General features: G+C 36.7%; 1 protein-coding gene across 7 annotated transcripts in view; it reads left to right on the forward strand.

Annotated features, from left to right (window-relative positions):
- The window catches only part of SATB1 (SATB homeobox 1), a 92,360-nt gene that overhangs the window by 29,224 nt on the left and 46,058 nt on the right, over positions 1-17,078 (forward strand). For all 7 annotated transcript variants that reach the window (XM_068207474.1, XM_068207465.1, XM_068207508.1 and 4 more), the window contains one exon: positions 16,494-16,605. In XM_068207474.1, coding sequence (XP_068063575.1) covers positions 16,494-16,605 — 112 coding nt within the window. The remainder of the gene's footprint in view (positions 1-16,493; positions 16,606-17,078) is intronic.

Below are 17,078 nucleotides of genomic sequence, written 5' to 3' on the forward strand. Positions count from 1 at the left end.
CTTTCTTAATAGCAGCTCTTCAAGTTAATGCTTGAGATGACTAAAACTCACATTACAGAACTCTGATTTGGGACGGTTTGTTTACTGGTTTGTATTTCTTTATTTGTAAAAGAATATACTTAAACCCATGAGTTTCTTTCTGTTGTTAAAAGTGTGCTTATTACTTTTGCCATCTCTGTCTTCACCAGTGCCGCCACAGTTGGGTTGCAAGAATTTAAATAGCTGCTGCTTTTCTTTTTTCTTTAAAAACCAAATAGTATTAAGCTTAAAGTACATTTATTTATTTATTAACTTTTGGAAAAACAAGCTTTTACAGTAGTTGATCACGAGCCCATCAGTCAGTCTAAGTCTTCCTGTTTCCCTCTGGAAGCTTGAGGGAAGATGAGTTGATCTGACAGTGTCCTTTTCACATGAGTAAATTGATCTGAATACTTCCCATATTTGCCTTACCTCTAACTCCTTGTATATCATTCCTATGGAAAGGGCACTGATTTAAGAGTGCCAGTGTTTTATTAAAGGTATTAAAGTTTTTTAATTGCCCTGCCATGGCATGCTCCGGCAGCAGAGGTGAGAAGTAAGAGCAAGGCAGAGGCCAGGAGACAGCATTTACTTAGGGGATCCATCAAAGTGCCAGCATAGGAAATTCTTCTGAGAGCGCAGAGAGGCTCTCTCCTGTTATGTTCTTCCACGGGTATAGGTAATGCCATATGAAGTGCTTCATCATAAATGCAAACTAATGCAGTGACACCGTACCATAACTTATTAACACTGTTATGGATATAATTTATTAACCATAGAAAAATGACTCAAAGTGGAAACGAGACTAGTTATCGTTTTCTGTCACTGTCATTAGAAATACTCTGTTTTGTGTAGGTATGGAAGGACTTGCTTTAGAGTAATTAAGCCGCTGTGCTCAATGCATGGCATCTCTGAAGCCCCATTTTCACTTAGAGTTTACTCTATTTTCTGAAGCAATCTTGTATTTTGTATATTAAAAAATTGCTCATATTTGTTCAGAATACTGGCATTCTATGTACTGAAAAAACCTAAAAACAAACAAGCCAACTATTTCATAGTGCAGACATACTTAATAAGTTGAAAATATGTGAACAAAACTTTGATAACCAGTCTGTTTCAATTATAGAGTCTTGAAAACTTAACATTATAATTTGCTAGAGTGTTTTTTTTTGTTTTTGTTTTTGTTTGGTTTTTTGTTTGGTTTTTTTTTGTTGTTTTTTTATTTTTTAGCCATTTATTTTCTTGTCCAACAAAAACCTTGAGGTGTAAAGGGTATGAACTCTTCATGCCTTGATGAAATACCACTGTGACTCTTGCTCTCATTAGGAGAGTTGAATACATGGTACTTTTGAAGCTGCTGTAATTTTCACTCTGTGACTGTGTGGCCACCCCTGAAGGTCAGTGTTATTGCTCAGTGTGTGAGCCCACATCATGGAGAATCCCTGTCAACATGACTTGGAGTGCTTAGGACAGACCGGAGCAAATGCACACCTCTGAATTGCTGTGGAATTGCAAACAGCCGTTCAGACATTTAGCCTCAAATTTTTGGTATCAAGCAGTCAAGGTAAAAGGACACTTCAAATTTTGCATGGAAAACCCAAGCCTGTTCTGAATTATGCACTAAAGTGCATATTTTCATGCTTTACATCAGGTTTGTGGATTTTATTGCTAGAGACTAGCAGTATGTGCAGATGCCGACTGAAAGACCTTTTACATTTGATACACACAGCTTGGTTCATTTCTGTTTCCTCTCCAGACCTCTTTTGATGGGGAAGGTAACTTGGAATTTAATCTAGGGCTCAATTTTGGGCTGTCTTGTGCATTCCATTAAATTGGTCTATCTCGCAAGTGGCCTAGATCTCATTTCCCTCCTGTTTTGGTTCTTCAGTCTCCAAAGGGTTGTAAAGAAATTGTTCTACCATCAATTCTTATTTCCAAACTCTTGCACAGAAGCTCTACTCCACTTCAGCCTTCTGGGAACTGCTCTAAAGCGATCAGGCAGGCAGGCAGTTTGGTTGTATTTACTTACTTAATGTTTGTCCTTCAGTGTCTTGCCTTAGTCTTAGCATTTTCATACTTCACTTTCACAGTTTTTCTCTGTTTTTTTTTTTTTTAGTGCAGAAGTTTCTTCTTACTTCCACAGTTAATAACTGAAATATTATTGTATTATATATTTATTCTGATATTAATAAGGGCTTTTTTCCTCTTTTGCTCCTATTGAATTACTACATCTTTCTCTGTTTTTCTGTGTGTTCTATAAGTATGATATATATAGTTTGATCAACTTTTATGAGGAAGAGGAGAGCAACATGGGGTATTGGTCTAAGAAAAGGGCAGGAAATCCTTTTGATAATTCTAGAACAAACTCACCGTGCTTTTGAACATTTAGATGTATTCCTTATCTTGAGTTCCTGTAAGCTTTTCCATGAAAAGATAACAAGTCACCTACCAAATGAAGAGATTGTAGAGATTAATTACTATCTGGGCACTGCTTTAAAAATATGGCAGTGATCAAATGACATTGACTTTTCTACTGGTATTATCTTGCCTGATTTTTTTTCTACAAAAAGATATTCTAAATGATTGTTGTTAGTATTCACAAACAGGCACTAACAAAGCACTGCAAAAGCAGTTCTGAAGCAAGGCATTATTTTTCTTACCCCGTAGTATCCTGAAATGTGAATGTATTTGGTTGGGTTTTTTCCCCCCCCCTCACTTTTGCTCATCCTTTGACACTGCTTGTATCTAGTCTGACTCTCAGGACAACCACAAGTCAGTACATTATAGATGAGAAATTCCAGGCCTGATCTATAGTAGAATCTGAAATCTCAATGGCTTTTTGTTCCCAATATTTTGTAGGGGACATACAGTATTAAAAAAAAAAAAAGTATCCAGAGGCTGCGATACTTGGGGACACAGTAATTTACAGACTATTTTAAAATTTTTGGAAGATATTTGTGTGTTCCCCCCTTCCCCTGCCTATAACGGCGTTTACATAATTTTGCTCTTGGTGATGAGGGAATAGCATTATTTCAGTCAGAGGGATGTATGCTTGCATTGCATGAAACGTATGCATACACAGTACAAGTGCTGGTACGATACCCAAGTCTGCATAGCTTTGCACTTGTGACAAATATAACTATCCTGACTGCATTTTTAACAGGCTTTCATGCTGTAGTGAATGATTCTCTTCACCTGACATGAGCACAGTATAGATCATATACTTTCCTTTCTGTTCAAATACCCTGCCCTGAATTTGCATGCTGTTTTGTTCAGACTTTATATGATCTGGCAGAGACAACAGACAGAAAGCTTTCTTGGAACATCAGTGTTTCTGAGTTCACCTGATGTGAAGGCACTTGGCCATTATAGCAAATAGGCAGCTCAGTGGAAATCCTCTCACATTTCCACACTGCTTTTCTGATCCGCCCTTCCAAAATCCTAAGCAAAAAAGTTGTGTTTGCTAAAATTAAAATTTCTATACCTATAGATTATCAAGGAATGAGCTATTAAGGGTTGCCAGAATATATACTTTTTATGATCAGTTTTTGATTCATGCTTTACTAAACCAAAAGGTGTTTTTTACCCCCCTCCCCTTTCAATTTTACCTGCCTAGACCTGAGATCAAGTCCTTGGATTTCTTTGTTGCTTGTATGTCTCTTCTGTCTTCATCCCCTCCCCCAATAATTAATAACCTGAGTAAGGAATGCAGCTCTTTTTTCTGCTTTAGAAGTTACTGTACTTTAGATTTTAAAGATGTCATTAATTATTTCGGGGAAGTAAATCCTTGAGGGCCTGGGCTCAGCTTTTGGCAGGCAGGGCTTTTCAACCCACCCCCCAGTTGCTCAAGAGCATTCACTGTGATGTCTTTTCAAGCTGACATGGTATCTGGATTTTTAAAACATTTGCAATTAACTATTAAAATTTGTGCCTAGAATTTTTAGTCATCCAGATAGAATGGGCTCTATTGCTGATGCGATGAGCAAGATGTATGTAATAGGTGTTTGGGTAGAGCTGTGTGAGGACGTTCACAGGGTACTCAACCTTTCAATTGATTTATCGTTTGATCATTGATTTATGTTCTTTAGATGCACCTAAACACTCTCAGTGTTAAAGCTATGCCAGTCTATCTGCAACTGTTTTACCTGTGTAGCAGCACCCTACTAAAGGCAAAAATATATAGCTATTTTTTCTGCCCCTTCATTAGAATTAAGTATAACAAGGATGGTAAGTCACTTTCCAAATCAGTTATGAGGCCTGAAGTTATTGTGGGAGGAAGGGGAAAACATTCTTTCTTCTTCAAATAAATGCACTATCTGTTTTCAGGGGAGTCTGTAAGGTGTCAATGTGTCCCTTGGTATCTGTGCTGTAATGTGATCTTCTGTTTCTGCTTCTCAAAAGTGGAGGAGTCCAAGAGAGGAATGGTGCTAGTGTTGAAGGTTGTTTTGGTTTGGTTTTGTTGCTGTTCTTGTTGTTGTTTGATTTTTTTAAATTTTGTTTTTACACTCCTAAAGTCAGGAGTTATAAGCACCTGTCCTCCACCAGGATCTCTTGTGAAAAGTACAAAATTAATGCTTTTTTGGGACTGTGCGTCCCACTTTGAGTACCAACAGTTTTTGATTGTATCTCAGCAATTTTGAGAACTGTGTCACATGAATGAGTATCTGCATCATATGGACTTGAAGTTTTAGGGAAGTTACAGGATGCAAAAGAAACACAGCACGTTTTCTGCTGATACGTTTTCCTCCTAAAGCATGCATGTGTTGTAGAACTGAGCCCTACCTGACTTCTGTTTTCACTCGGTGTTCTTGAGAATGATATATAGAATAACTTGCATTTCAAGTATTTGTAGTGATGTTCTTCTTTTTGTAGATACACATATACACATAACCATGTTTGTTTTTTTTTTTTTTTTCTTCTGGGTAAATTTAGTGGGTTAAGAGGCAGTCAAATAATGCACTTCAGAATTTTGTATTCATTCATATTCGTTCATGTTTCTTGCATACCTCTTAGCACAGTCATGGCTAAGTGCAAACCCTGATTCCTTTATTTTTTCCATAACTTTATTAGAGAGTTAGCAAACCACTTCTCCACTGTTCTTTAAAGCAAGATTGCAAATAAATCTTTTTTTTCTTTTTATTGGCAAATTTTTGGCTGTGGAGTACTGCACAAGTATAAACAACATAAGAGATCCTTTAACATAACATGAGAGAGCCTTTAGTCGCTTTGCTCCCTAGCTTTGGAACTCATTGCCAATTGAAGTAAGGAAAGCTTGGCTGTTGGGACTTTTAAATCTAGACTTAAAAGTTATTTGTTCTGTTTAGCATTTTTAAAATGATTCTATTAGGAATTGTATGTGCTTCAGTTTTAATTTTAACTCATAATGATTGTAAAGCACCCTGGGATGCTTGCATGAAGGGCGCTACAGAAACCCAAGACTGTATTGTACTGTGTTGTAATGTATTGTATTATTACATGGTACTGGAGTTGGACCACGGACAATTCATATAGAAAGCATTTGAATACTTAGCTAAAGATAAGGAGTTGGGGGGGCAGTACTGTCTTTTCTTGCTTCTTTTCCCACTTTTCTGTCAGTTATTTTATTAAACTAAATTAACATGGCAGTTATTCCCTAAGAAATGCCAGCATAATTTACTGCTGCAAAGGGGCTCAAAATGTAAACCAGATGATAAACTAAAAATAAAAAAGTCCACATTAAGATTTAATTGCACTTCCCTTTCTATATTATGTTCTTATGTAAAATACATTACAAAACAGTACATTCTTTATCACTTCCTTCACTTTTAACTGAATTTCATTAACAATAAAGAAATATATTGTCTCTATTTTCAGTAATGTCACTTGACAGTTAATCCCTTAACTTGATGTACATGTCTTTAAGATTTTTTTTTTTTTTTAATAAAGAACACGATAGCACTGACTGGAGCCAAGTATTGCACAATCATGTGATTTGCAAGTTTCCCAGCTCGCAGCTTTGCCAGTGCAGGTCAATTCACACCTGCCACACTTATGCCATTCTGGTCCTCATGTTGCTTTTCCTCAGTGATTGTCAGAGGTAGAGAGAGTTGTGTATGTGGCTCCTTCCTTCCCCCCTCCCTCCCCACTCCAAATGTGTGGTAAACCTTGTGCATTGGAAGTGTCTGCTCAGGAATTAAATGGAGTTTAATTTCTGTCCATTAGAAAGCTGCGATCCACATCACCAATTAAGCCTTCTATTTAAAGGGTGAGGAGATACGTATGTCTACATCTTAATCACTGCTGTGACTGGTTTGCAGAGACCTTCTCTGACTGGTTCAGTTATTACTAGCAGTGGTGGGAGGCACAGGGATCAGCGTGGTTATAAAACCTACCCAAAAGCTGAGCAAATTCTGTAGGTGCTGTAGCGTCACTGTCAGCAGATTTGAAGCTGAGGTGCATCTGTGTTAGGGGACGAAGGGGTGTAGGCATAAAGATGAGCCAGGGAAAAATTACTTGCATTGGTAATAATTTTTACCTGGCAGGAGCAAAAGCAAACCGGACCCACTTGTTGAGAGGCAGTGCTCAGAGACATGCAACTCTCACCTTGTCAGACCAGACTCATTGCATGCCTTCACTATAATCATAACTTAGAAGAAAAGAGATGAGTTTCTCAGACTGAACAAAACTTTGAAAGCTTGCTCTTCCACCATCACCACTTTTTTCTTTTTTAATTAGTAATTAAGTTCTTCCTTTTTATATCCAAGAACCATGGTAGGAGAACCCTAAGGCAAGGATGAGCTTTGTCTGTCTTTCCTTGGACTCTTCCTTAAGAGCAGCACAAATGGTATCAGATTCCAGTGGTGCCTTGCAGCAGTGATCGGAGGACAGGTTTTTCAGGACAGTAGCAACCTCAGATGTGCCTCACTCGAAGCCATGGAATAAACTGCTCAAAAGGGAGAAGTTCTCTTCCTCAGAGGTGGGAAAGGATGAAATATTCTCTTCATATACATGTGTCTCATTTATTTTTATTTTGTTTTTAAGTACTAAGATTTCCTACGCTCAGAACTGCAGTTCTTCTATAAGCTTGCACCAAAAGAGGGGAAAGTGTGCCTGGCTGTGCCTCTGTTCCAAGGGATTTGATAATTTATGGTAAATTGTCAGGGTCTCTAGAAAGGCCATTGATACCAATGTCCTTTGCATGTGTCTCAAGTTTTTCATCATCACAAAACTCATCAGAAGGATGGTATCATTGGTATCAATGGCCTTTCTAGAGCCAGAGAGAAGATTTCAGCTCCATAAGTTTATCTAGGGTGTTTTTATTTGAATCAGTATATTGGGACTTCCTTATGGGACTTCCTTAGAATTTTAAGGGTTGTGTGTGTATTTATATATATATATATATATATATATGTATGTATATTATATATGTATTTATATATATATATTTTTAATATATATATATATCACAATAAAATTCCACCAAGATATATGTGCCAGCTCGCACATTGCCAAGCTGCTAAAGGTGTGTTCCTTACTCTGCACTTCTTGTAAGGAGGATCTTTGTGTACTAAGTCTAATTCAGCTAATTTTTTTAAAATTTATATATTTTAATGTTAATGCAATGACTACTTAAGAAAAATTTAGTAGAACCCTAGAATAGAACCCTGAAGTGCACATACATATTCCTTATGGAAAGCTAGCTGGAACATTTCTCTTTTGAGATACATTCACTGAATCTTGGATCTTTTTATGAATTCTTCAGAGCATTTACACTTTTCACAAACTCTTGTTAGTGAAAGATAGCAACACAGAGGCAAAACTAATACCTTGGCTAACACAGCTGCTTACAATGTCACCTTTACAATTTTACATAGCAAAAGTTAAGAATCCATAGTGAATTTCATACTATAAATTAATTTTCTCCCGACAAATTTTATTGATTTCTCAGTACAGAAAGAAGTGTGTTTGTGTGCTTTTAGCAGCACATCCCTCATAGAATTTGGGTCTATATGATTAAGAATAATCAGATGTACATGTGGTTCATATAGAGGCAAGTGACATGAAACAGCAAAACTGAGACTTAACCATTTAAACAAAGGATAGATAAGGGAGGTTACATTTGGCACTACTACATTTGTGGTATTTAAGCAAACAGAGGCATGAGAAATACACTCTCTAGGAGCAAAAATCAATGCAGTTCAAAAAGCTAGTCATACATTTAAAGAAAGAAAGAAAAAAGGTACATGAAAGATACATTTAGAGGTTACAAAAAGAGATTACAATGGATGTGATGAAAGATCCAGCACAAGAAGTCTTCAGATAAATACTTGATGATTTCTCTAGCTCAGCCACTGGTAACCTGGCTGAACTCAGAAATTGCTGGATGAAGTTCTAGGTTCTCATTTTATGTAGATTCCAAAATGGATGTTCAAAATGGCCTCTTTTGACTTAAAAAATCTGCAAAAACTTATGTAGAAAATGGAAAAGAGATCAAAGGAAAGGCTTATCCTTAACACCAAAAGAAATTCAGCAAGACAACTGTTAGTGCTACTGAGTCTGATGACTTCTTGTCTGGACATTGTGCCTTAGGGCTCAACTTCTTGCCAGACATCTGATGCTTTGCTTAGCAGAACAGTGGAATCTGAGAAGAGACTTGCTGAAAATCATGTCCTATTTCCCAGAAAGGAAATCTTCCTTAACATGGTGGGTAATATTAAGCGAAAACTAAAATGAAAGCAAACATTGTGGCTAGGCAAAGATAGTGCAATTATCAACATCTCTATCAGGAGTATGTATATACTGCAGGTTTGTAGAAAATTTTACAGTACACAAAGCTGACTTTAATGCATTAATAGGTCTAAAATGTCTTGTATCACACAAAGCATTTGCATTAGGTTAGTATTTGAAAGCACATTCATTTAGTACAAGCATCCCAGATAGGAAACAAGGCAGAAGCACTCTGACCTGACTGGAACAGAGTGGTTGGAAAGAAAAGCAATTCACCAGAGAGGAATGCTGAAGGTGACTTATATTTTCACCAAACCAGTCTGTGAAGTCTCCAAGACCCCAGCTACCTCTATTCCCATACAAGAAATGCTGGTTTGTATCTTGGATTATTCTGATTGCCTCTTGGTTTCTAGTTTCCCCAGTCCCATTCATTGCATCCCAAGAAGAGGTGACTGCAGGTGCACAGGCTTCATGTAGTACATAGCCTAGTGTAGGAAGAGCAGCCTTCTGGAGACAGGTTGAGGCTGTCACCACACAGAACTGGTAAGGAGGGATGTATCTTACCATGGAGTAGCTTAATTCTGGTTCTATGGACTTAAAGTCCATAGGCTTCTGGGTTTGTCTTCATCCAGCAGAAATTCTAAACCCATAGGCTTCTGGGTTTGTCTTCATCCAGCAGAAATTCTGCCTGTACAAGATAGTGTTGTGGTGGGCACCAGTGGGGAGAGCTCCTGAAAACATGCATCCCCAGCTCAAGCTGAAAGAGAAATTTAAAGCAATCTATTCATTTCATAACAGATCTTTCAAATGGATTCCTGGCTGAAATGGATAGCACATTTCTTACCCATGGAACTCTCAAATTTCAGGACTTTGCTGGCAAAGGCACTTGCATAATAAAAATCTTAGAGTGTAATAACTCACCCCTCAATTTCATTTTCATTCTGTGAAGTAAACCAAGAATTAACTTATTAAATACTGGTTATTTTGCATTCTGTATTTTATCCAAGTTGTTTTTAGGAAGGGTTTAGCCAGGACTTTTACTACTAAGTATCTGCCATTTACAAATTGTGTGCAGTAGAATCGGGATTCTTAAAAAGATTTTTGTTGGACATCTGACAATGAAGACAAAAATGCGTTATGTCTCCTTATCTTTTATAGGTTGAGGTTCTGACTTCATTTTCTTTCTTTTTTAAATTTTTTTAGTCTAAGGCACTGTGCCATGAAGCTTGTAATGCAGTTATGAAGTTCTTCAAATCTGAATTAACATTTCCCACCTACCTATCTTTCTCTCTTTTAAGCTTTTAACCTTTGTAGATATAAGAGTAGTATCTTGGGAAGCAGCTTTATTTGAGCTTTATTTATATCCATCAGTGGGAGATGCTCAGAAAACATTGGGAGAATGCTGCTCTGTCATGCAGCAACTGGGAATTTACATTACAGAATGGTAAAAATAGTGCAAGGATCAGTTCCTTCAGATGCTGAATCCTCATTTCTGATTTTTGAAATCTTCCCATGTGTGGGTATATTTCTATCCATATATAAATATATGTGTATATATGTACATATAATTTGGGTTCTTTTAGTTTTATATCTTCCCTTATTTCACCAGTGTAGCTCTATGTTTACATTAATACATACATTTATAATACTTAAAGACAACATAAGACAGAAAAGGAGGAGGAGATAATTTCAGTTTTTCAAGGATAGGAGAAAGGAGGAAAGGCATACTAATGTATTGGAAGAAAAACTTGTGCTGTCACTGTAAATCTGCCTTTTATTCAATTTTAACTTATATGACCAGCATTTGCCATGCAGATCCTTATTCTCCTGACCCTGGCAACAGTATGGAGGTCAGATAGCCATCCAAGCGCAATGCCAAAGGCACAAACAAAAGTTTTTTTCTTCTCTGTCCATCTGTGGGTTTTTCTCTGATCCTACATGTTTATAGGGCATATGACAACAAATTCCATTGCATTATTTGCTATAGGTCAAGCTAATGGACCAAGGAATTTAACATAATTATTTGTACAGTGCAGTTAAACTGTCTGTGTCAGGATTTATTGCCCAAAAACCAGCTAGTGGCTGGATATGTTTGGTCTGCTTTTATTCAGAATGGCAGATGATATTTCTCTGCCATGCCATAACACTAGGAATTACATTTTGCCCTGGTTGGGTTTTTGCAGTACATGGTGTAGCATAGGCTCGGGCAGGCAAAAATCTTTTGGTTTGGGGATAATCTTCTGTAATCTGGTTGGGACTTGAACGTTCCCTTCTCATTTGAAAAAAGGTTAATGTGGAGCCTCCTGAGAAATAAGCACTCGTAAGAGTTCGGCTTCTGTTAGAACTGATGCTTGCTATTTCCAGGCAAACAAAAGCCACTGATAGTGGCTAGAATAGGGGAAACAAAGTTTCTCTGTCCTTTATGAAAAGATCACCCCCTCCATCTGCCCCCAAATCTTTAAGTTCTCTTCTGCAATTTTATCACTATTCAAACTAGGTCTAGGGACAAAGGCTCATAGCTTTTATCTTTTACTTTTTTTTTAAAAAAGCATGTTAAGTTTGCAGCATTGGAACATGCCTCCCTGCTGGTGTCTAGGGATGTAAAGCAGAGGATTTATGGGAGACAGAATAAAGTCTTAAAAGTTTGGCTTTAAAAAATGGAGCCAGTGGTTTGACAGATTGTTCAGTAAATGTTCATTTTACTGAGAATTATAAAAAAGGTGCTTAACACCTCTGTACCATTAATATAATACATTAAAAGGGTACTGTCAAGATTAGTGTTTCAGCTCTGAAAATTGACTGTAGGGTTTATGAGCAGCACTGTTCATACTCTGCTTGTAAGATGAGGTATCTTCTACTTACCACTTTACAAAACCATTATGTTGTTACAAGGGTTTATACTGAAAAACTCGATAAATAGTAAAACATAAATAAAATCGCATTTGAAAAGTGAGAGGATAGTTGTTGCCTGTCTTATAGCCAGATTTAGCAGATGTGGTTTGAATGTAAAACAGTTGTGAAAATAGCCAGTGTCAAACTAGTGCAAAATTAAACTTGTGGGGTGTTCTGTTTTCAGTGTCTGTCATTGTTGAAATACTCAATTTCAAAAGCATGCATTCCTTTCTACAGAAAAAAAAAATCAGATTCCTTAGTTGAAATTAATTAGCATTCAGAAACCAGATAGCATGTTTTTGGGTATTCATGAGATCTCTGTTTGAAAAAATGTTTTTAACTTGTAGAAATGTGTTGCAACACACAGATGGGAAGAAAAAGAAAAAAAAAATCTCTTTAGCAAGCACTGTGTGTAAAAGGAATATTACATTTTGCACGCTCCTGATTACCCTGTGTAAACAGTTTTTGACATCTGTCTTTATAGTTTTCGAGGAGAGGAAGACTTTGTTAAAAGAACCATTTTTATACAGCAGTCACCATTTCAGTCTTGCTTTACCTGTATTATGAAAGCAGATGGTCTGCATGTCTTTTGAATATTTATAACTATCAAAAACAATCTCTTGCTATTCACCCTTAGGCTTATGAGATGTCAGGACTGTTCTGGTTGAAAAAAAATCATCTTGGGTGTTTACAGAAAGGGGATTACATTAAGCTGAAATGACTATACATTTTCCAGTTTAATATTTGTCCATCAGCTGTTTAATCGTATTTAGATAATTGTGTAAATAAGTTGTTGCAGCCCTTGCCCCTTCCACTGAGCAGGCTTGAAGCTTTATACACCAATGAATGAGTTGCGAAAAAGCTCAGATTTTTTTTTCCTAGTTAAACAACCTGGAAGGCCTAAATAAGTTTTGGTTACAGTGCTTCTTTTGAGAAAAATGTTTAAATTGCAAAGGAATCCCTGATATCTAATTCAGCCAAGTTGTTCTAGGAAGCTGCTGTGTCTGTTACACTCTCCTAAGTCTGTTAGCATGTATTTGCTCTGTGTAAATACTGCAGCCCAAGTACCCCTTCATGAGGCATGAAAACAACCTTATTCTGCCCATATAAAAATAATTTTAAGGTTATTTAGTGGAAGTTTTGGGACTGTGGGGGTTAAAAGCTTTTTTGACTGGAAGCTGAGCAATCACTGATAACAGATTTTGCTGTGGTTGGTTGATTTGGCAGAAAAGCATGAACAGTTTTGGTTTAGATGATTGAATTAACCTGATTAACATTGTTTTTGTTGTTTTGCAAAAAGGACAACAGTATACTTTTAGCGATGATCGAGCAACACTTCACCTGGTTGAAGAGCAGTGTTAGAGGCAATGACTCAGAAATGCCTCCCTTGAAGCACCTGCAGCGGTGGCTGCAGCAACGAGCCGGCATGAAAGGCTCGGGTCCTTCCCATATCTTGCAGAATGCACCTTGCGTTAGATTCTGGCACAAAACAAAAGGTGTCTGATGCTACCATTTTATTGGGTTTTGTTTGATGGGCATATGAAACGATTCCTGCTTGAGATTTGTGATATTTCCCCAGGGAGTTCCCCAACTTCTTTGAGAAAAAGATGGTGTCTGGTATTTAATCTCTGGTATTTAATCTTCCAGAGAAAATGGGATTTGGTTCAATCTATACTGGGTGAACCTCAGCTGAACCTCAGAACAAATTCTACCCCTACCTTCACACAGTTGTTGGATGCCTAATTATAATTAACTTATTTGGCTAAAAAAAGAGCACTTGGGCTGCAGCAGATGGTATCATTCCAGAATAGTGGGATTTCTGTGAAGGTGGCACCATTTCAGATGAGATCTCCCGATTCTCAGAACATGACTGCAAGTGATGTGGTTGGGGGGAGGGAGATACGGGAGAGGGAAAAGAAGGAAGTTTGAGATCTTGAAGGCTCACAACTTAGTTTCATGGATAAACTACAATGAGATAAGTTAAGACTGCCTATCTGTGAACAGTTTTTGCGTTATCTCAATTTTCTTTGCAACATGTGAAAAAGCAATCTGATTGTGAGTGATGCATGTGATGCATTTGAATATTTGTACGATATATTTATATTCGTCATCTTTCTGTGAGGGGGGGAATCTGCCTCTGTGCCTCACAAATAAGGAGGATATGTGCAGTAGTACCAGGATATGATGTGCTTCAAATACAATAATTTTGATATTGATTATTGATAATTCAAGGCATGGGGAACTCCTCATTTGTAATGACCCGGGTAATATGAAAAGCATCAATATGCCTTCAATCTAGACAGTGAATCTCTGAAGACCACTAACTCCTGGGGTTAATCTTAAGTTTTAGGCCATAAGCATACCAGACATTTATATATGTAGATTGGTATTAAAATGTACAAGAATTCTATAGCAACAGGAAATTTCTATAGCCAAGTGCATCTCTCTGCACTGATGTGACTGCACGTTTGATGACAATAAATAAAGAACAGAAACAATGAAATTCAGTGTTGTCAAGATATTTTCTGAGTTAACAAGGTAATAATATTTTATCTGGCTTGTAAAATTTTGCCTTCAGTGAATTAGTAAATAAATCATTGATTCCTCCTGATGAGGATTCTTAGCGTAGGTAATATCACTTGAATGTTTGCATGAAGTGTTCTCAAAGAAAATGCAGGATAATTTTCATTTTTAAATGTGTTTATAATGTCTGTCTTTTTTTTTTTTTTAATCTACTTTGAAGAGCAGGAGTGCCATCACAGTGTTAGCCATCAAAGCTTGAAATTCACATTGTGTCCGAGAAGCTAAAACTCCCAGCAGTGTTTCTTAAACAGACCAGTCCCCTATTTGGTTGTAAAGTCACTGCATTAAATTTATTCCTGAAGAAGCAGGGGATGTGTTGCAAACTGCCATGTCATTTGTGTATTGTTTTTGTAAAATGACATGGAAGGGAACACTAGGAAATCTTAGACAAACATCTTCAATAATAGGTAATTTACTAAAATTAATATACGTGTTTTCATACTTTTAGTTAGGCAGAAGAACACATCTGAAAGGGGCAAAGTAAAATAAGAGAAACCCACCTTGAAATCTAAATGATACCTGCAAAATACACATGAGGTGGTGTGGGATGATGGCCTCTGACCGGTGCAGTTCCCCATTTTGCGCGTACAGATCTGCAGTTTCTGCAGTAGTCTGTGCAGTCATATAATTTGCCAGTTCAGATCCACAGGACTTTTAAAATCACACCTTATGTATCGTGTGCCCATGTTTAATCTATAAAAGAGCTTAAAAGATAATTTTGTATATATTAAACATTAAGTATACTGGTGTTATACTGGCAGTTGGAATTGGATTCAGCTGAACTTGGTTCTGGTTATTCAGGCTAGACTTGTGGTGGTCTATTAAAATTTCACTCTCCTTTTATACCACTGACAAAAGACTTCTAGCTAGTTTCAGAAATGCCAGATTAGTATCAAGAAATGGCAAGAATTGTGGTGATTCGGAGAAACATTAAAATACCTGCCTGGGGATATCCACATTTGGCATAAATAATGCTGCCTCACTCTAGCAGCTCTAAGCCTCCATGAACACCTTGCTACTGTGCAGTGCCGTAGCAAATTATTATAATGAACTTCATTAAGATCAGTAAGGAAGGTACTTTTAGTCAGAAATTGAACTAGCCTTTTAAAAGAAAGAAGATATTTTTTGCATTTTTACTCCAGACTCTTTCTTCCATTGGCTGTTGTAGTTGCTGTAACAAAGGGTTGATGCTCTAAATGATTCTTCAGACAGCACAAATATATCTAAATGTTACATGCTGAATAGTGAAAAAATATAATAATCAAGGCTTTGTCTTCTTGACTGTCATTTCTGTTTTGATACACTGGACAATTCTTGTAGTTAAGCCAAAAGTAACTACTTTCCACATAGAAATGTAAAGGGTGGCAAAGTTCAGTCTGTTGAAATTATATTTGCTAATTTTGTTGTTCATACATCATATACTGAGTATAATTTTCAAGATGGAGCATTATCTCATTTTGCAAGGCTTAGTCTTAATTGATTTGTAAAAGAATGTACTGGAACTGAAAGTTTTATGCATTGTAAATTCCACTATTTAAAAATTGGTCAAAACTGAGCAGAAGGTAAATTTCTCACTGTAGCTATCTGATATCTCGAGAACCTTTGAGAAAAAAAAAATCATCTTGATCTTCCTTTGGTCTATTTTACAGCTAATATTCAGTTACAGAATTAGACATGACAATAAGCTTTTCATAAGCCTGTTTTTGCAAATCACTTAAAATACCCTGTTTAGGAAAAACAAGGGTTCATCTTGGGTTATTAGATACATATTTTATTCTACTATAAACCCTGTATTTTATCCTATTCATAGGCCATTCATATAAAGTTTTATCCTATGATTTTTTTGGTGTCTGCTCTGTGATAAGTGGCACGGAGGAACTGGACATGGGTAACTTGGGTCACTGCTTGCATTTGTAAAGGCAGTGTAGGAACTGTATGCCTGTGTGGTGTGTGAAGGGTCAATCAAATTTAAAAGCAGAAATAGGATGAACAAAATTCACTTTCAAGATTAGCATCTTCTGTCCAGAGCCCATCCCACTGCTTGATGTTTCTTGGTCGATAACTTTGTTCTTCCCTTAGTACATCTGCTATTTTTGCTCCCATTTACAATATACCTTGATTTGTTTTCATGCTCAATTAATGAGTTTTTTAAAAGGCTTTGGATAATAGGATGTAAAATGCAATATGGTTCTCAAACTTTAAAAATATATTGGTTCAACAATTGAAATAATTTGTGCTTTGACTTGTACTGCTCTGTATTACAGATTTTTTTTTCTTCTCCCCTTTTCACACAGAGTATGATTTCTTCCATTGTGAACAGCACTTACTATGCAAATGTCTCAGCAGCAAAATGTCAGGAATTTGGAAGGTGGTATAAACATTTCAAGAAGGCAAAAGATATGATGGGTAAGCAAAAAAAAAAATTGCCTTGATGGTGGTTACATACCATTATGTGTCACATTGAGGTCTGTCACAGTCATATAAGAAGCCAGTTCCCTTCATGATAAGTTTAGGATGCTTTTGATGAGTAGATGTAGAAAGTACATATATAGTGAAAGAATTCATTTAAATAAATATTTGCTATTGAAACAGCCAAGCTGACTTGGGTTGCCAGAGATGTAAAGCTGTCATTCTGTAAATCTAGAGATTTTCTACCACCCAGAATAATTGTTTAGAAAACCTGTTCCTGGAACTGTGACGAACTGATTTTTTAATATATGTATTTTTTTTCTTGTGCTGGCTAATGTATATTTAAAGAAACAGGCTTCTACAGCTATCACAGCCTTTCAGCAAGAATGCTGTAATTTTATAAATTCATATCTTTCTCTAACCTTGGGACCCTAATTTCAATTAATTTTAGCAAATAGTGGTTGTGACAA

Source organism: Anomalospiza imberbis, chromosome 1, assembly GCF_031753505.1.
Source record: "Anomalospiza imberbis isolate Cuckoo-Finch-1a 21T00152 chromosome 1, ASM3175350v1, whole genome shotgun sequence".
In the NCBI taxonomy this organism is placed as follows: domain Eukaryota; kingdom Metazoa; phylum Chordata; class Aves; order Passeriformes; family Viduidae; genus Anomalospiza; species Anomalospiza imberbis.